The sequence below is a fragment of the Rhinatrema bivittatum genome, chromosome 7 (assembly GCF_901001135.1).
Source record: "Rhinatrema bivittatum chromosome 7, aRhiBiv1.1, whole genome shotgun sequence".
Classification (NCBI taxonomy): Eukaryota; Metazoa; Chordata; class Amphibia; order Gymnophiona; family Rhinatrematidae; genus Rhinatrema; species Rhinatrema bivittatum.
Genome location: NC_042621.1, coordinates 262,255,376 through 262,272,716, shown reverse-complemented (window position 1 = coordinate 262,272,716; position 17,341 = coordinate 262,255,376). Strand labels below are relative to the sequence as shown.

Here is a 17,341-nt window from a genome sequence, read left to right as displayed (position 1 = left end):
TGCCTTTGCTATATATGCGTATTCTGCCTTGCTTACTGGAACATAATTTAGCATTAATGATAAAAACTGCTTAGCCCTGTGCTGACTCAAGAGTGTGAGCGAGAGTGGCTCTGTATTTTCTTATGTAGCAGACGCTATTAGAAAAAGGACCTTCAGGATACCGCTGTGTGTCAAAGTGGTGGACCTCGCCAGGGGGATTATCCAGGAATATCACAGCCTTTTGCGTCTTTGTGGTTTATCATACCTACATAGACTGAACCTGCAACACCACCCTCCTTGCCAACCCTGAGGTTGGCAAAGCAGAAACAGATGCTTAAATCTGTTCAAGATGGAGATGGTACTATTTGCAACTTGAGGTTGAGTAAAGCATTTGAGCACTCTATGTGACTCTAAAACGTGAAATTCTTCCTTATCGGACAGGGAACAAAAGTTTACATAGTCGAGTTAACAGTGGAGTGACTGTAAAACCATAATGGAAATCAAACGAGCAAATGCTCATAGAACAAGACTCACATGCAGAAATCAAATGCATCTGAGTCAACAGAAAGTGAAGCTAAGAAGTCTCCCATCAAATGGGGTGACTGCAAAACCACTTTTTTGGTTTCACCTGCCATCATATCACTGAATATCCCTAAAGGTGGAAGAGCAAAGTAGAACAAGCACAGCCTTAGAAGCCTCCCATACCTTTAAATTCAAACAGGAGACGTGTCAGAGCCAGCACTGTGCAGCTGATCATGGTGACAGAGCCGGTCAGTCCTACATAGATGAGAGCAAGGTACCTCTGGATGGCATCTGTGAACAAGGCAGAGCAACTTTACCGCTGAAACCACTCAACAAAAAGGCACATTCACACAAATGCTTTTCGGCAAGAGAATCAGATGTGTGTTACATGCCCTAAAGCTAACAATCCAAGGCCTGGATCCAGGTTCCACCAGAGAAAAATCATCCTTTTGGCGTTAAAAATCACCAGAACTTCAATTCACCAGGCTGCATGTCTCCTTACAAAGAGCACTGCTCCCCAGAGAATATATGCCACTTCCCAGAGGATGCAGTAGTAATATTTTATTTAAAAAAAAAAAAGTCTTGTCTCTTTGAAATGGAGCCTTTTATAATCCATTGTCCTCATCAGGCACGCTGCATTCATGGAAGCTCAGCAACAACTTGGAGTATGGGTGGGAAGGAAGGGAACAAGAGCTCTCTTTGTATGCATCAAACTTCAAATTATTAAAAAAAAAAAAAAAGTAGAAAGTGATTTTTTTTTCCCTATAAGGTTGTCTAGTGCCGTCCATTCTTAAGGAAGCATTTCTAAACTGAAAAGCTTCTTCTAAAATTCACTGCACAACTATAATGTTTTATCAGAAATTTAAAAAAAAAAATTTTATCCTCATTTTTTCATGCTGCACAGCTGCAGTCTGAACATAAGAAATTGCCATACTAGGTCAGACCAACGATCATTTTATAATTGTGGCTGGGGCCCTTAAGGGATTGAAAGTGGTTCTGGGTAACAAGTTCTTTTCTGATATATCTAAACTTGTGATTTGGGAGGGTTATAGTTTGATTCTGGGGGGTGATTTTCAATGTGGTCAATAATCCCTTGGTAGATTGCAACCCACCCTGTACACCTTGGAAAAACCAGGCCGATTTGGGGGTGGGCTTCCTTTCCCAAGGATTGTGCCTAATTGACACAAAGCGCACACATTGCACTTAGATGACAGTGAGTTTACCTTTCTTTCTCATGTACACAGATGTAAGTATGCACTGCCTTTCTGACACCTCTTAGTGCTGTATTCCTGTATACCAGTGTTAGATACAGAATGCAAAGGACTCTGCCTACGTGCTGGAATGCAGCCAGCCAACACCCCAGACCCATTCATTCAATCAATGATTGCTAGTCGGAGTGGAGACGAGCAACTGAATGTGAAGCGTATGTTTTCCTAGCCGCAGTGCATGACCAATGCGTTGTCTAAGTTGGAGATCCAATAGACATAATCGCATTCACAAGATCATGAATCACAAACAAAACAAAAAGAATTAATGTCACAGCGGACTGCACTTGGAAAAACAGGCGTGTCATACAGGATTGCAGTTGTTTCAACCTGAGTCCAAATATATCAGAGCCCCTGAGGCAGCCGGTTCTGTTAACGGCGAAACTCGGCCAGAGTCGGGCTATAAGAATATATACGTCTCCACTTCAATAAAGGTTTGAAAAAGATCGTGGCGTCTAATCCTTGTGGTTTTCCTTACCGAAAACCCCTCCAATGTCTCTGAATCAGGAGGTAAATCTTTTCTTTTTTTTTTTTTATACTTACCTGGGCTCAGCACTTACAGGCCGTCTCCAGCTGCAGGGGGGGAGAGGGCTTTGGCCGTCACCGCCCCGCTCGGCTTCCTGCACCCGCTGTCTTTCACCTGCTTAAGCAGCAAAGTCCACGCCAGGAATCAGCTACCAGACCAAGGCACACCCCTGAGGGATCTCGGAAATCACCTCAGGAATTCTCAACTGGGGGAGGGACCTTTAGGTATCACCACAGGAGAACAGGGCTCAATTTTTTCTCCAACTTAAATTTAGAATTTCTCCTTCCAAAAAGTACAGCAATCCCTATAGAGAGAGGTACATCTACCATCTGCTGGAGATGGAGAAATACTGAAGGGCTGAGGTCACTGCAGGGGTATGTACAGGATGACATCAGCTTTGACATCTGACTCAGTCTCCATCTCCTGGTAGGGGAGCAGAACCCATTGGTCCTGAGTCTATCTGGTTACACACTAGGATATTAAAATTAAACACTGTCGCACGCCTACTCAGCTAGAAAATATCTGTGTGTCATGTCCACCCACCTCACCTTCTGGCCAGGATCCTGTGCTGCCACACTAGCTGCAGCCTACACTTCTCTCACTAGGTCTCTGTCACAGGAACAGATGATTCGCTCACATTGTCAATGTTTGATAATCCACCATCCTGGAAAATTGAAGCCTATGCTAGAAGGATCTCACCAAGCTGAACCCTGATGAAAACAAAGGAAGGCCTTCACTGAAAGATGGGGGTTGTGTCTGAGGGACTCACCTTGCTGATCCTGGTAAAATCGGAGGAAAGCCTGCCCAATCTCTGCCACCAGCGTGTAGGCATTCTTCCGAGCACCCACAGACACCTCCTTGGTGCATATAATAACCTGCCAATATACAAGCAGCACCCCAAAATTTAGGCTCAGCTTCCTGCAATTTTTATTTACACTAACAACCGTACCCATTGAGGCAAAAACCACTCAGCAGCCTCTATCAATGCCACAAGTTGCAAGAAAGCAGGCCATCGAAGTTTGCAGAGATAAATCTGACTTCTAGTTTTTTCTGCTTTTCAGCATTTAAAAAAACAGGACTCACCAGGATCCTTTTTCAGCAGTATTTAGCAAGATAATTTTTGAGTTATTCAGCTAAATGCCGACTTTTGAATATTTCCACCACTTATCCACCTAAATTTTAGCTGGATAACCTAAGGGCATTCCAGGGCAGGGTTAAGTTATCTGGCTAACTCTAGTCATGCTGTACAGCAGTCCTAAAATAAGCCAGAAAAACCATAATCGTATACATTCCATGGTGCCACTTCGCTGATTAATATCCCACCAAAGTAAGCCGGATACGTTTTTCTGGCTAACTTTGCAAGCCAGAATATTACCCCCCAGTATTATTATTCAAATATAATAATATCTATCAAGTCCATCTGAATTCCATGATTGCTTTGTCTTTTTTTTTTGTACCACAACCACCTCAGCATGTCTATGCAGCGGTTATCTCAGAGGCCTACAGCAAGACATGGTCCTGGGGAAGGTGAAGCTGACAAGCCACCAAACTCCTGCAAACTAGCACTTCTCAGGCCCCTGATGCTCCCAGAACTTTGGTCCTGTTAGTGAACACCAGTGGTTCCCAAATCCAGTCTTCAAATACTTATGAGAGATATCTGCACATAATCATTCTAAGGGGAAGGGCTGATTTGTAAAGCAGGCCTCTTTCATGAGGACCGGATTCTCGAAGCGATCATACTAGAAAAGATCTAGCTTCCCTTATTGTCTGACAACAGGAAAGAAAGAGGGAGAAGGGGGCAATGAGTCTTACAGCTGCTCTCTCCATAGTGAAAAGATGCAAGGTAACTAGTATTAAATGCTGAACGCTTCCAAGACCTCATGCAGGGGTGCTGCTAAGTTGGGCCCTGCCCCCAAGTATGCCCCCTAGAGGAAAATGACCTCTGAGGAGCAGAGGGAGCCCACATCGGCCGGGATCTCCTGTCGGCACAGAGACGCGAACAGGTCTGAAAAAACCTCTTCGCCTTAGGCCTGTCCTCCAGCGACCGTCGCAGCTCATTCTCCCCAAGCGACCGAATCAGATGCTCAAGGTCGTCCCCAAACAACAGATGCCCCTTGAACGGCAAAGAGCCCAACTGCAACTTAGAGGAGACGTCCGCTGACCAATTACGCAATCATAACAACCGTCTGACCACGACAGCTGAAACCATAGCTTTGGAGGACGTACGCACCAAATCATAGAGGGCATCTGCCCCAAACTTAACAGTCGCCTCCGTTCGCTCGACACTCTACGCTTGCTCTTCCAACTTCGGGAGCAGGTCCTGCAGCTGCTGCACCCAGCGGAGACAAGCCCACTGCATAAAGCTTGAGCAAATCGCCACACGCAAACCCAGCGCAGAGACCTCAAAGATCCGTTTGAGGTGAACCTCCAAATTTGCGGTCTTGCATATCTTTCAATGCTGCGGACCCCACCACGGGAATTGGTGGTCCGCTTAGTCACTGCGGACACTGCCGCATCAACCTTAGGAAGGACAAAACACTCCAAGACCTCCTCTGGAAGGGGATAGAGCTTCCCCAAGGTCCTCCCCACCTTCAGCAAAGCATCAGGCGTCCCCCACTCTGCTTCCATCAACTTAACCACCTTATAGTACAGGAAGGAAGCCGGGGGACCTCTTACCCTCCAGGACAGGATCCTCCTCTTCCAAATCTGGGTCACACGCCCAACACCTGAAAGGCTAAAGGCACCAACACCTCCAATTCTTCCCTTCAGAACAAGTGGACTTCCTTAGTATCCTTGGACCTGAGATTAGGGACCCCTGGATCATCTCCCAGCCAAGTATCCCCAGTCGCCAGCCCCTTGTCCGGGTCCTCGGGAGCATCACTGGAGTCACCAAGGTCCCCCTCTGACAGACCGCCCCTGGTGCCGGAGGTGTCTGAAACCTCCGAGCGGAGGGCAATGATGGCCTGACCCCCAAAGCGGGTCCCGAGCCCGGCAGCGAACTTCCCCCCGTCAGAGTCCGCTCAGTATTAAGGCCAACTCCGCATCCTGGCTGTTTGCTGGCCAAAAAGGCCTCGTGCAGAAGTAAAACAAATTCTAGGGAAAAACTCTCTACAGCCCCAGCACCCTCAGAGCTAGTGGCAGCACCAGGCCCACTCATGATTTCCACCCCCTCTAGGCCCCCCCCCCCCCCCGACCGACCCCAAAGTTGACACAGGCCAGAGACATAGGAGGTGGACCCTCCCCCACTCTCCCCGATGGCGCGGGAACTGCCGCTGAAAAATCCAAGATGGCCACCGTTCCCGCGCTCTTGGAGGAAGAATCAGTACCCCGGACAGCGCTGCGGCCAAAAATGGCCCACGAATCACCAGAACGACGCAGCTTCGCCAGTGGAGGAGCTCCGGAGGAGCCCTCCCCGCCCTCCGAGCAAGAAGTGCAAAGACCGGCCCTATTAAGACGCGACGCCGCCGAGCCACAGGCTCGGCATGCAGTCCCCTGGGTCATGCTGAGGGAGGGGAAGAAAGAAAACTGCTGAGAGGGAAAGTACAGAGGGAGGAAAAAAAGACCCCAAAGGAAGAGAAAGCTTCCCTTACCCAGAGCTGATCTTACCGGGGGGGGAAGTCACTCTCAGAGCTGTGCTGCCGTCTGCTCAGAAAAAATAAGTCTTTTTATATCTTTTTTTTTTTTTTTCAAAACTTTATCCACAAACACTAGGAGCCAGAAAGAGAAATCTGACCAAAAAGAACAGGCTCTCTCAGCCCTAGGGAAAGTAAAATAAAAATCTTCGGAGAGCCTGCAGCTGCCTGGGAGGAATCTGGACAACCAGATGTATACCCCCCCCCCCCCTCAGGCGCACAGACAGGCTCACAAAAGGGTAACAACCCCCAGCCCATCTGCCTCTACCGGATGGGGTAAGACCCACAGGGAATCCCAAGGAAAAAAAAAAAAAAAAAAAATCAAAAACCCCCAGGAGGAAGGCTCAAAAGAAAAGCGTTAAAGACAAAAAACCAGCAGAACTGCAGGTTGAGCAACCTGTGCTATCTGCTAGAGACAGAGAAAATACTGAGGCACTGCAGGTGGCACTAGGCTTTATGTAGCAGGGTCAGGCAAGATTTTCTTTGTCTCTGCCTGCTGGCAGGGATGCATGAGCCCAGCCATCTGTACTGATCCGGGTACGTACAGGGAACTAGTATTAAATGCCGAACGCTTCCAAGACCTCATGCAGGGGTGCTTCTAAGTTGGGACCTGCGGGGCCTCCGATTCAGTTCTGACATTCCTTCTGTTAACAGACCAAACAAAGTTCAGAGAGAAGAGGGCCTTTCGGTGATACCTCACAAAACAAATCTTCTGAACCTTGAACATCAAAGTTTTCTTTTCCTTTCAAATGGTTATTTTAAACTAAAGGTAAAGTAGATTGACACCCAGCAGGAAGGCTTCGAAAACAGCATTTGCACCAGAAAGCCAAAATCCACCTACCCTGGGGATAGCCTGAAGCAATGCGAGACTGGCCTTTTGAATTTTTTTTTCTTGCAAATAGTTTCTGTACCCAAAACCAAAATCACCCCCCCCCACCCCTCGCGTCTCACCTCAGGAATAAAGGCGGTTATAAATTCCTCGTGGTCTGCGGTCAGCTGCTTCACTATATGGCTCAGACACTTCAATCGTGGCTGCAGAAGGAAAACAAGCACACAGAGTTGTAAGGACTGGACATCAGAGCAGCAGATAAGCTACTAGAACCTGACCTACCTTCTGCTGCCAGGGTTAACCCTCGCTCACCTTTCTTTTTTTGTCTGTGCATTTTCTCTTACATTTTATTTTTTTAAGCACAAAACAGGCACCTGTTATTTTGGGATAAAATCTCCTCCCCCCCCCCCCCCCCTCCAAGCCCCCAGCACCGTGCTCATCTCTCAGGTCAATCATTGTGATGCCTGCATGGGGTGTGGATGAGGGACCATGCTCCCAGGGATGCCATCCATCTGTCTCCTGTCTGCCTCACAGATATAATCCTTGCTCTAATCCTCTCTACCTCGTGGATGTAACCCACTTTGGAATCCTGCACCTCACTCAGAATATTCTCGTAGGCAGCCAAGTCATAAATCCTTTCAATAAAGCAAATACTCAAGAACTATGATAATGCCAACAGCAGTTTAAACCTACGGCCAGACTGCACTGTTTGCAGGGACGGAGAGATCCGATCACACCGTTACACATTTAATAAAAGACGTGCAACCCAGACTGTGTACTCTCGACAGTCTGACTGAAGAAGCCTTGGGCAAGCCGATCAAAACTGTGTTAGGACAATAAGGGAAGCCCTGTGGCTAAATTCTCATCTTGTCAGGCTTAACAATATGTGCCTGATGCAAGTGGAAGAGGCAGGTCTTAGACACATGGGCTGCATGTGACCTCACTGTATCACCAGTCATACCCAAGTGCTTCCCATCCAGCTCTACTGCTGGGTTAATCGACAGCTTCTTAGCCAAGACTAACTCTTGACTTCCCTGGGTTTAACTTCATCTGCAGTAGAGAAAGCTCCCTCAGACCATTATTAGGCCTTACAAGTCCATTCTCTTTCTTAGACACCAGCTCTGCATACCTGTTAAAATCTACCCCCTCAGCTCTAATCAAGTTGTCAGGTCGCCCGGGGTCTAACTTATAGGTTAAAGAGAGGAGGGGGGACAGTATAGAGCAGGGCTTCCCAAACTGTGGGTCAGGACCCCAAATGGGGTCACAAAACCTCCAGCTGGGATCACAAGTGCCTCAAAAGGTAGTGGTCTTTAGACACTGCCAGAGGCACAACTAATGGAAGTCAGCTTGGGGCCTGTAAACCAGCATGCACTCAAAGGTCCAGCAGTGGTCTCACCCTCGCATGGGTTTACACAGTCATAGGAAGCCTGCACAAAATGGACTGGGGCTACTGCAGGGCCTGTGACCTTGCACTGGCTCATAGAATCTGTACTGAGTTTCAATACTAATTCTGCTGCCACTTGCAGCTCAGGCTTTGGACCAGCCATGAGAGGAAGGGTGGGCTGAGTGTGCAAAGGCCAGTGAAGACTGTCACTGCTTCTCACCCACTCACCACTGAACCTACCCAAGAGAAAAATGTTGCCCTCTGTCATCAGCCGGTTCTCTCTTCCCACTACTTCTCATTCACTTTTGGCCCGGGACCCAAAGGAAAATGCTCCTGTTGACCCTGACCAAAGGGATGTTTGGAGAAGGAGGGATCAGATGCAAGAAAGGTTTAAGGGTCGGATCAGTGGGAGAGGGATTGGCTGTGGAAGGAGAGGGGAAGAATGACAGAAGATACTGGGGGATGCAAGAGAGGACCTGTAGGTGAGAGGGTATCAATTGGGGGGGATGAGAGCAAAGAGCTGAAAAGGCAAAGGAATAGGGTGAGAGGGAGGGGATGACAGAGGAACAATTTGGGGTTATACAAATGACTTGGAGATGAAAGGTTCAGCTAGGAAGGTGTGAAAAGGGCTGGAGAGGGTGAGAGAGACAGCGGGTGGGGCTGGGAAGATGAGAAGAGCGGGAAGATTTAAGAGGGTATCAGCTGGAGTGGCGGAAGCTGTGAGAGGATGTCCTCTGGAGGGGAATGGAGGTTACGAGAAAGCATCAACTGGAGAGGGTGAAGAATCAGTTGGAATGAAGGGATGGGGATTGTTGCAGACAAACCACATCCCTACTCTTCTGGTTTGGTCGTCCTCTGGGGTCATGTGAATTTTCAAGTGGTAAAATAGGGTCACATTGGCTAAAGGTTTGGGAAGCCCTGGGATAACTTGGTGTTTGAGACATCGAACAGTATCTTTTTTAAGTGACCAGACAAGGGAACCCGCAAGGGCAGGGGGGGGGGTGAGGTTTGCCTGGCAGTCTCCTCCTGATCAACTGGAGCCAATCTACTTTGGGCTGGGGCACCATGAGCCTTCATTTACAACTGCCTGGAACTTCTCCTCCATTTTAGAACTCCCTCCCCCCATCCACTAGCCACTACAGCGATGGTGATTTTCAGAAGAGGTGACTTTAACAGTAGCTGCCTCTGAATGACAGGAAAGGGAGGCAGAGAAACTGGAGTGTAAATGATAGGTAAGAGAAGGGTTTTGACTGTAAAATACATCACGCCTTATTAATTTATAGTCTACCTTTTGCCACTTCAAAGCAGATTGCATTCAGTTACTGTAGGTATTTCCCTATCCCCAGAGGGCTTTATGATCTAAGTACGTGATTCACTAAGGGTTTTTCCTGTAGACACAAAATGGGAGAAAAGCCTTAATGAATCTGGCCGTTTGTACCTTAGGCAATGGAGGGTGAAGGGACTTGCCCAAGGTCACAAGGAATAGCAATGGGATTTGAACCCTGGCTTCCCTGGTTTACAGCCTGCTGCTCTAAGCCCTTTTTTTAATTATGCTTTGTATTTCATTTCTGAGGTGATATCAGGTTCTTGAGTTCTTGAAAGGAAAATTAGTTCTTACCTGTTCATTTTCGTTCCTGTAGTACCACGGATCAGTCCAGACCGTGGGTTGAGCCTCCTGTCCAGCAGATGGAGACAGACCAAAACTGAAAGGGTATCCTATATCAGGACACAGCCTACCCTGCAGCCCTTCAGTATAACCATCATCAAAGCAGAAAGAAACACAAAGAACAAGATCAAGCAAGTGACCAAAAAACTCAACTGAGTAACTCTACAATCTTCCAAGGAACTCTGTAGAAAGAAACGCTCTTGCATATACTTGGTCATCAAAACCAATGCTTCCGGTGTTCTGAAGAGAAGAATACAGTACTGGCATCCGAATATCTGTAAGAAAAGCTTTGAGTGGACAACGTGAAAGAACGAACAGGGAAGGGCGTCTGGACTGATCTGTGGTACTACAGGAACGAAAATTAACAAGTAGAACTAATTTTCCTTTCCCTGTACGTACCCGGATCAGTCCAGACTGTGGGATGTACCAAAGCTTCCCTAAACCGGGTGGGACAGAGACAGTCCCACCGACGCACTTGCCAACCGAACGAATTAAAAGCCGGCTCTTACACATCCAGTTGGTAGTGGCGGGCAAAATTATGCAGGGACGTCCATTTAGCAGCCCTGCAAATCTCTTGTGGAGAAACCGACTGGCTCTCCGCCCAGGAAGTAGCTTGAGAACACAACACATGAGCCTTAAGGCCATCAGGCACCGCCCGACCTTGACAAAGATAGGCCGCAGAAATAGCCTCCTTCAACCAACGAGCAATAGTAGTCTTGTAAGCCGGTTTGCCCAGATTTGGACCACTCCAGAGGACAAAAAAATGATCCGAGACCCGAAAGTCATTGGTAACCTGGAGATAGAGTAAAATGCGTTTAACATCAAGCCGACGAAGATCGCCCCCAGCAGTACCCGCAATCTCCTCTTGAGAGAACGCGGGAAGCTCCACCAACTGGTTGATGTGAAAAGCGGAAATGACCTTCGGCAAGAAAGAAGGTACCGTTTTGAGAGAGACCCCTGAATCGGAAAACCGCAGAAAAGGTTCCTGACAGGACAACGCTTGGATCTCTGAAACCCGCCGAGCAGAAGAGATAGAAACAAGAAAAACTGCCTTGAGTGTGAGATCCTTTACCGTAGCCTGACGGAGGGGTTCGAACGGAGCCGCACAGAGAGCCCGAAGGACGAGATTAAGACTCCACGATGGACAAGTGGAGCGAGCAGCAGCCACCACAGGTGCTCAACGCCCTTCAAGAACAGAACCACATCCGGGTGACCCACTAAGGAATGACCTTCGACCCTACCGAGAAGAGAGCCGAGAGCGGAGACTTGCACACGCAAGGAGCTGAAGGAAAGACCCTTGGAGAGACCCTTCTGGAGGAAGGAATGTACCAACAAAACCGGAGCGGAGTGTGCCGAAACCCCCGATTCCGCACAGTCTCAAAAACTTTCCAAACGCGTACATAAGCCAGAGAAGTCGACTGCTTACGAGCTCGCAGTAAAGTGGAGATAACCTCCTCCTTATATAGCCCTTACGCCTTAGGCGTCTCCATTCAAAAGCCAGGCCGCTAGACAAAAGCGATTGGCCTGGTCGAAAAATACGGGCCCCTGCCGAAGCCGACGAGGAAGATGGCCGAGCTGGAGAGGTCCATCCGTCGCCAGGTTGACAAGATCCACAAAGGCCATTCGGGTGCTACCAGAACAACTGGCCCTTGGTGGAGTTCTATTCTTCGGAGAACTTTTCCCACCAGAGGCCATGGAGGGAACACGTAGAGAAGGACGTCTGTGGGTCAGGGGAGAGCTAGAGCATCCACTCCCTCCGAACAGTGCTCCCTCCAGCAGCTGAAGAACCTGTTGGCCTTGGCACTGCGCAAGGTCACCATGAGGTCCAGGTGAGGGGGACCCCACCTGCCGACGATCAGGTCCATGGCTTCTTCCGAGAGTTCCCACTCTCCCGGATCGAGAGACTGGCGACTGAGGAAATCGACCTGTACATTCTCCTTGCCCACTATATGGAAGGCCGCCAGGCAATCCAGATGACACACCGCCCAGGTAAAGAGACGGCTGGCTTCTAGAGCCACCAGGCGACTGCCCCCCCCTGACAGTTGATATAAGCAACGGTGGTGGAGTTGTCGGAGAGGACCCTCACCGCCTTGCCGCGGATCAGGGGCAGAAACTTCTGTACAGCCAGATGCACCGCCTGGGCCTCCAACCGATTGATGTGCCAACGAGATTGAATCTGAGATCAGATCCCCTGCGTGGTCTGGGACTGGCAAACTGCACCCCAGCCAGAGAGACTGGCATCCATGGTTACTACCATCCACTGTGGAGTCTGAAGAGGCATTCCCCGGAGAAGATGAGGAAGCAAAAGCCACCACTGCAAGGTGGCGATGGTAGAGGCCGAAAGCGGGAGAACCGTGTGAATCTGTTCCGACACTGGCTGCCAACAGGATAGCAAAGCTCTCTGTAACGGTCACATATGCGCAAACACCCAGGGAACAAAGTCGATGGTAGAGGCCATTGAGCCCAGAACCTGGAGGTAGTCCCACGCCGTCGGGAGCGAAAGCGAGAGAAGGTTTCGCACCTGGTTGATAAGTTTGAGAGCCTGAGCGCGAGGTAGGGACACCTTGCCGATCCGAGTATCGAAGCGTGCCCCCAGAAATTCCAACATTTGGGAAGGCTGAAGATTGCTTTTGGGAAAATTGACTATCCGCCCGAGGGAGGCGAGGAGAGCTAGAACCTGATCTACTGCCTGCCGGCAGTGAATCTCTGACTTGGCCCGCACGAGCCAAATCGTCCAGATAGGGGTGGGACCAGGACTCTTTCTCGGCGGAGGGCAGCCACAACCACCACCATGACCCTTGGTGAAGGTGCGCAGTGCGGTGGCCAGACCAAAGGGCAATGCCCGGAACTGAAAATCCCGGTTGAGGATGTGGAAGCAAAAATACTTCTGGTGATCGTAATGAATCGGAACGTGGAAGTAGGCCTCTGTCAGATCAAGATAGGCGAGGAATTCGCCGGGATGAACCACCGCGATGACCGCTCTCAAGGTCTCCGTGCAAAAATGTGGGATCTTGAGGGCCCGGTTGACCCTCTTGAGGTCCAAGATTGGACGAGAAGCACCGTCCTTCTTGGGTACCACGAAGTAAATGGAATACTGGCCTGCGCCGAGTTCCTCCTCCAGAACTGGGACAATGGCGCCCAGACTCAGGAGCCTAGTGAGTGTTTGGTCAACCACCTCCCGCTTCAGACGGCCACAAGGAGAGACTACGAAGAGGTCTGGTAGGTCTCGAGCAAATTCTAAAGCGTAACCATCTCGGACAATCTCAACAACCCACTGGTCCGACATGATTTTGACCCACTCCTCGAAAAACAGGGCGAGACGACCACCCAGAAAGGGGACAGAGGAATGGGTCAACCGAACTTCATTGTGGAGATGGCTTTGGCATGGCGCACTGAGAAGCCCCCTCGCGAAGGGCCGGCGCCCACGAAAAGGCTGGGACCAAGATTGAGACCGGGAAGAATAACCTCTAGAGGTTCCACCGTGCCCGCGAGGCATATATCTCCGTTGACCCTGGAATCGAGGACGCTCCTCCAGCCTCGATTCCGGTCCTCCGGCAGCTTATGAACCTTGTTTTCCCCCAAGAAATTAATAAGCAGCTCAAGGCCCTCTCCAAAGAGCAACTTACCCTTGAAAGGCAACGTGCCCAACCGCGCCTTGGATGACGGGTCTGTGGACCAATTGCAGAACCAGAGAACCCTTCTGGCAGATACCGCCGAGACCATCGCTTTTGCCTGGATGCAGAGGAGGTCGTACAGCGCATCTGCCCCATATGCTATGACGCCTTCTAACCATTCAGCCTGCTCCGCCTCTGCAGACGGGAGGTCCTGGGTGCTGAGCAATTGTTGAACCCACCTAAGACCTGCAGCAGATAGTCGCCTGAACTCCCAGGGCCAGAACCTCGAAGATACGTTTTAGATGGGCTTCGAGCTTACGATCCTGTACGTCCTTCAGGGCTGTCACCCCCACTACTGGACTAGTGGTGTGTTTGGTGACCGCAGAGACGGAAGAATCTACTGTGGGAATTCTCAGCTTGTCCAAGCAGTCCTCCGGGAGGGGGTAGAGCTTGTCCATAGCCCTCCCGACACGGAGCCCCGCTTCGGGAGCTTCCCATTCCCGGAGGAGCAACAACTTATGCACAGGAGGATGGAAGGGAAACGAACATGCTGGAGCCCTAAGTCCCGCCAGGACCGGGTCCATATCCTTGGGCAGCGAAGCCGTCAGAGTATCTGCAGGGGGTCCCTCAATCCCTAGCTCCTGGAGGACAAAGGGAATGAGAGATTCCAATTCCTCCCTCTGAAACATGCGGAGGACCCGGGGGTCATCCCCCTCCGCCAAATCCATGCTGGGATCCGGATCTGGAGTGACCAGAGGTGGAGGAGGATCAGGAATGGGAGGTACCCCCGGGACCACCCACACCCGGACCGGCCCCTGCCGCTCCAGAGTCGGCGGAGTTGGCCGTGGGAGTTTCACCGGCAGGGAACATGGGGAAGGGTCCTCCTCCTCCTGTAAGCTAGCCAAGTAAGATTTGTGCATGAGAAGCACAAATTCCGAGGAAAGACGGGTTCTAGCCTTGACGTGGGGGGGTGGGGGAGGGGGTCAGGGACCTCGTCCTGGGGCAGCACGGGGCTCAAATCAGGGGCAAACACCGAAAAATTCGGTTCCTCAGCGCCTGGCAGCCCCGAATCAGGAGCTGCCGAAACACCCAAGATGGCCGCCGTTCCCACGGTCTGCCGACCCGGGAACGGCCGAGCCATGCAGTGAGGAATGTGACCCTGGGCTGGATTTACAAGCGCTGCCGAGGAGGGACCCTCCTCACCCGGCAGACACGCAGAGCAGAGCCTCTCACGTGATAGGCGCGTTGAGGGCTCACCACAAGCAGTGCAGGAATGTGAATGCGGCATCCTCACTGAAGAGGAGCTGCGATCTGCAGTCAAAATCAGCTGAGATGAAAAAAATTAGCTGCCGGCAGGAGCGGAGGCAGAGCAATGAACCCTGCACACTCCTCTGCACTAAAGACCCTGGCTGCCGGCTTGTGGATTTATTTTAATTAGATATTTCCCTTTTATTTATTTTTTTTCAAACAGAGGAAGGTGAAAACCTTCCCAGTGCAGGGAAAGAAAAAGAGGAGCTCTGAGCCCCCAAGCAGCCAGAGAAGAGGGGGGATGAGGGATCGGACCACCAGTTTTACCCCCCACACCGAGGAAGCAAAATAGGACTTAGGCTATGCTATACACAAGGGGCCAAGCCCCCCTAAACCCCGCAAGAGCCAGGAGACAGAAGCGTCTCTTGTGAGAGAAGAGACAGGCAGAGTCCGTCACAAACAAATTACACTTTTTTTTTTTTTTTTTTTTTTTTTTAAACACTGGAAATAAATTACTACTTGCTTGATCCTTTAGAGAGAAAAGAAAACCAACAGGAAAAACAAGGGCTGACTAGCCGAGATCAGGGAACCGCAGGGTGAGCTGATCCATCTGCTGGAGACAGACAAATACTGAAGGGCTGCAGGGTAGGCTGTCTTGATATAGGATACCCTTTCAGTTTTGGTCTGTCTCCATCTGCTGGACAGGAGGCTCATCCCACGGTCTGGACTGATCCGGATACGTACAGGGAAAACGCCTTTTTATTAGCTTTAAATTTGCGTATGGGTCATTCCCCTCTTATCAGAGTAGATGCCTCGGCTGCTATGCCGCAGGTAGATAGCTCCATTCATCAGACAAAAAAAAAAAAAGAAGATTTGTAGTTATGTATGATTAAGGCCCTCTTACAGAACATTTAGCCTTTCTTCATTTTCTTCCCAGTTTAGGAAAGCCGGGACACATCCCAATCGTCTGGACTGGTCTGGAGGATAAGGAAAGCAAAACTGTTTCTTCTTTCCTCAAGTCCCACAGACCAGTCCAGAATCCCACCCTTTGGTTTTCTGCAGACCACTCTTCTGTGGGTGTAATTATACTCAGAATGTTTGTGGCATTCAAATCTTCTCGCTGGAGAGGTTTTCATATTTATTTTTGGTGTTTACTGACAGTTTTCTTTTCCCCTGCTCATATGAAGGGTTAAGTTTTTTTGAGCTTGGTTGCAGGGAATACCAAGGGACTGGCAAGTGGCACAGAAACTTAAATAGCCACGGTGAAGTAAAGCTTTTCTTCTCTGTCTCCATCTGCTTGCAATGAAGGAAAACTCAATCATCTGGACTGGTCTTGGGGACGATAATGAAATTAAAATATTTTGTTTGCAAACAGTTCACATACTGAAATGAAGGGAATATCCAACAACAGGATGACACACACAGAGCAGCGAAAGAGAAAATTAAGAGCAAAATATTCCTATCCAGATGCAAGGCAGCTCCATGTGCTTGCTTAGTGCGAGAGTAGAGGAGGATAAGTCAGGTTTCTATTTTCTAAAAGATTTAAATGTAGAAAATATTTTTAAAATCATTTTCACCATTTTGTTCTATGCAACGCACCCGGAAACAGGCAATGTCCTCGCCAAGCTCCTACTTACCCTCTTAGCAGGAGAGGAAGCACTCTTCAGTGACTCCAGTAAGGTTATCTTCAGCTCCTCCAGGTTCTTGCGAACAAACTCCTGACATGGCCCCCGCTGGCCTCCGCAAATCTCCTCTAGCACACGGTAAGCCTTCTTCTGCATCCCGTGCTCTTTACTCTGCCGCAGAGACAGAACACCACAAATGAGCAATTCCAGGGGAAGATGACAGGAAGAAAAAAAAAAAAACAAAACCCGGGAAAACCAGCGAATATTAGCCAATCTGTCTGCTAAACAGTCATCAGACTTGAGCTTCATTTAACTCATTTTGTTAAGCTAATGCAAGAAAGAGCTCCTGTTGTACCGCCCAGCAGACACCATGCCAGTCAAGCACAGCTGGATATTAAAGCGGAACAGCTATTCAAAAGCTGAATAAAAATCCAGTCCTAATTCAGGTCTCCCGAAGGTTGAAGCCAATAGGGTCTGAGCAAGAGGATGGGCTCAAGCCCTGGGAAGGAAAAGGAGAGAATACAACGCTTGCTGGCTGGAAAAGTCAGGTTTTAGTATGCGGGCTGGGTAATCTTTCTGTCCAGCGAGGCTACCTGTGTCACCCAAACATCTATTCTCTGGAAGTGGAGAGAACCGCCTCACCTCCAGGAAGGGGCGAATGGTGCAGTACGTCTTGCTCAAAGAACATTCGTCTGCGTAGGGAGCCATGGCTACAATCAGGTCCAGTATAGAATTCCTGGGGCATTGAAGAGTAAAATAAAAAAAAAAAAAAAGAAATATGTTAAGCAAAGAAGGTGGCGTCAAAGAATTTGAAAATTCATGCAAGAGGTTTCTCCACAGAATCAGATGGTGTGACACTGTCAGCAGAACTGTGCCAACTTGCTGTGTTGCGGAAAATCCTAAAACCCAGCACAACAGGAAAGCATATTCATGGTATACATGCTTTCTCTGCGCTGAACCACTCAGCTGCAGCCACAAGATCTTGGAGTTTAAAAAAAAAATTACTTTCCAAGTTTTGGGTTGTTTTTTTTTTTGGGGGGGGGGGGGGGGT

General features: G+C 49.4%; 1 protein-coding gene across 2 annotated transcripts in view; it reads right to left on the bottom strand.

The window, feature by feature from the left end:
• Positions 1–17,341, bottom strand: part of RRP12 (ribosomal RNA processing 12 homolog) — a 147,915-nt gene that overhangs the window by 46,698 nt on the left and 83,876 nt on the right. For both annotated transcript variants that reach the window (XM_029610169.1, XM_029610170.1), the window contains exons 20-24: positions 16,933–17,026; positions 16,303–16,461; positions 6,876–6,956; positions 3,062–3,167; positions 685–792 (exon numbers count right to left, since the gene is read on the bottom strand). In XM_029610169.1, the coding sequence (XP_029466029.1) occupies positions 685–792; positions 3,062–3,167; positions 6,876–6,956; positions 16,303–16,461; positions 16,933–17,026 (548 nt within the window). The remainder of the gene's footprint in view (positions 1–684; positions 793–3,061; positions 3,168–6,875; positions 6,957–16,302; positions 16,462–16,932; positions 17,027–17,341) is intronic.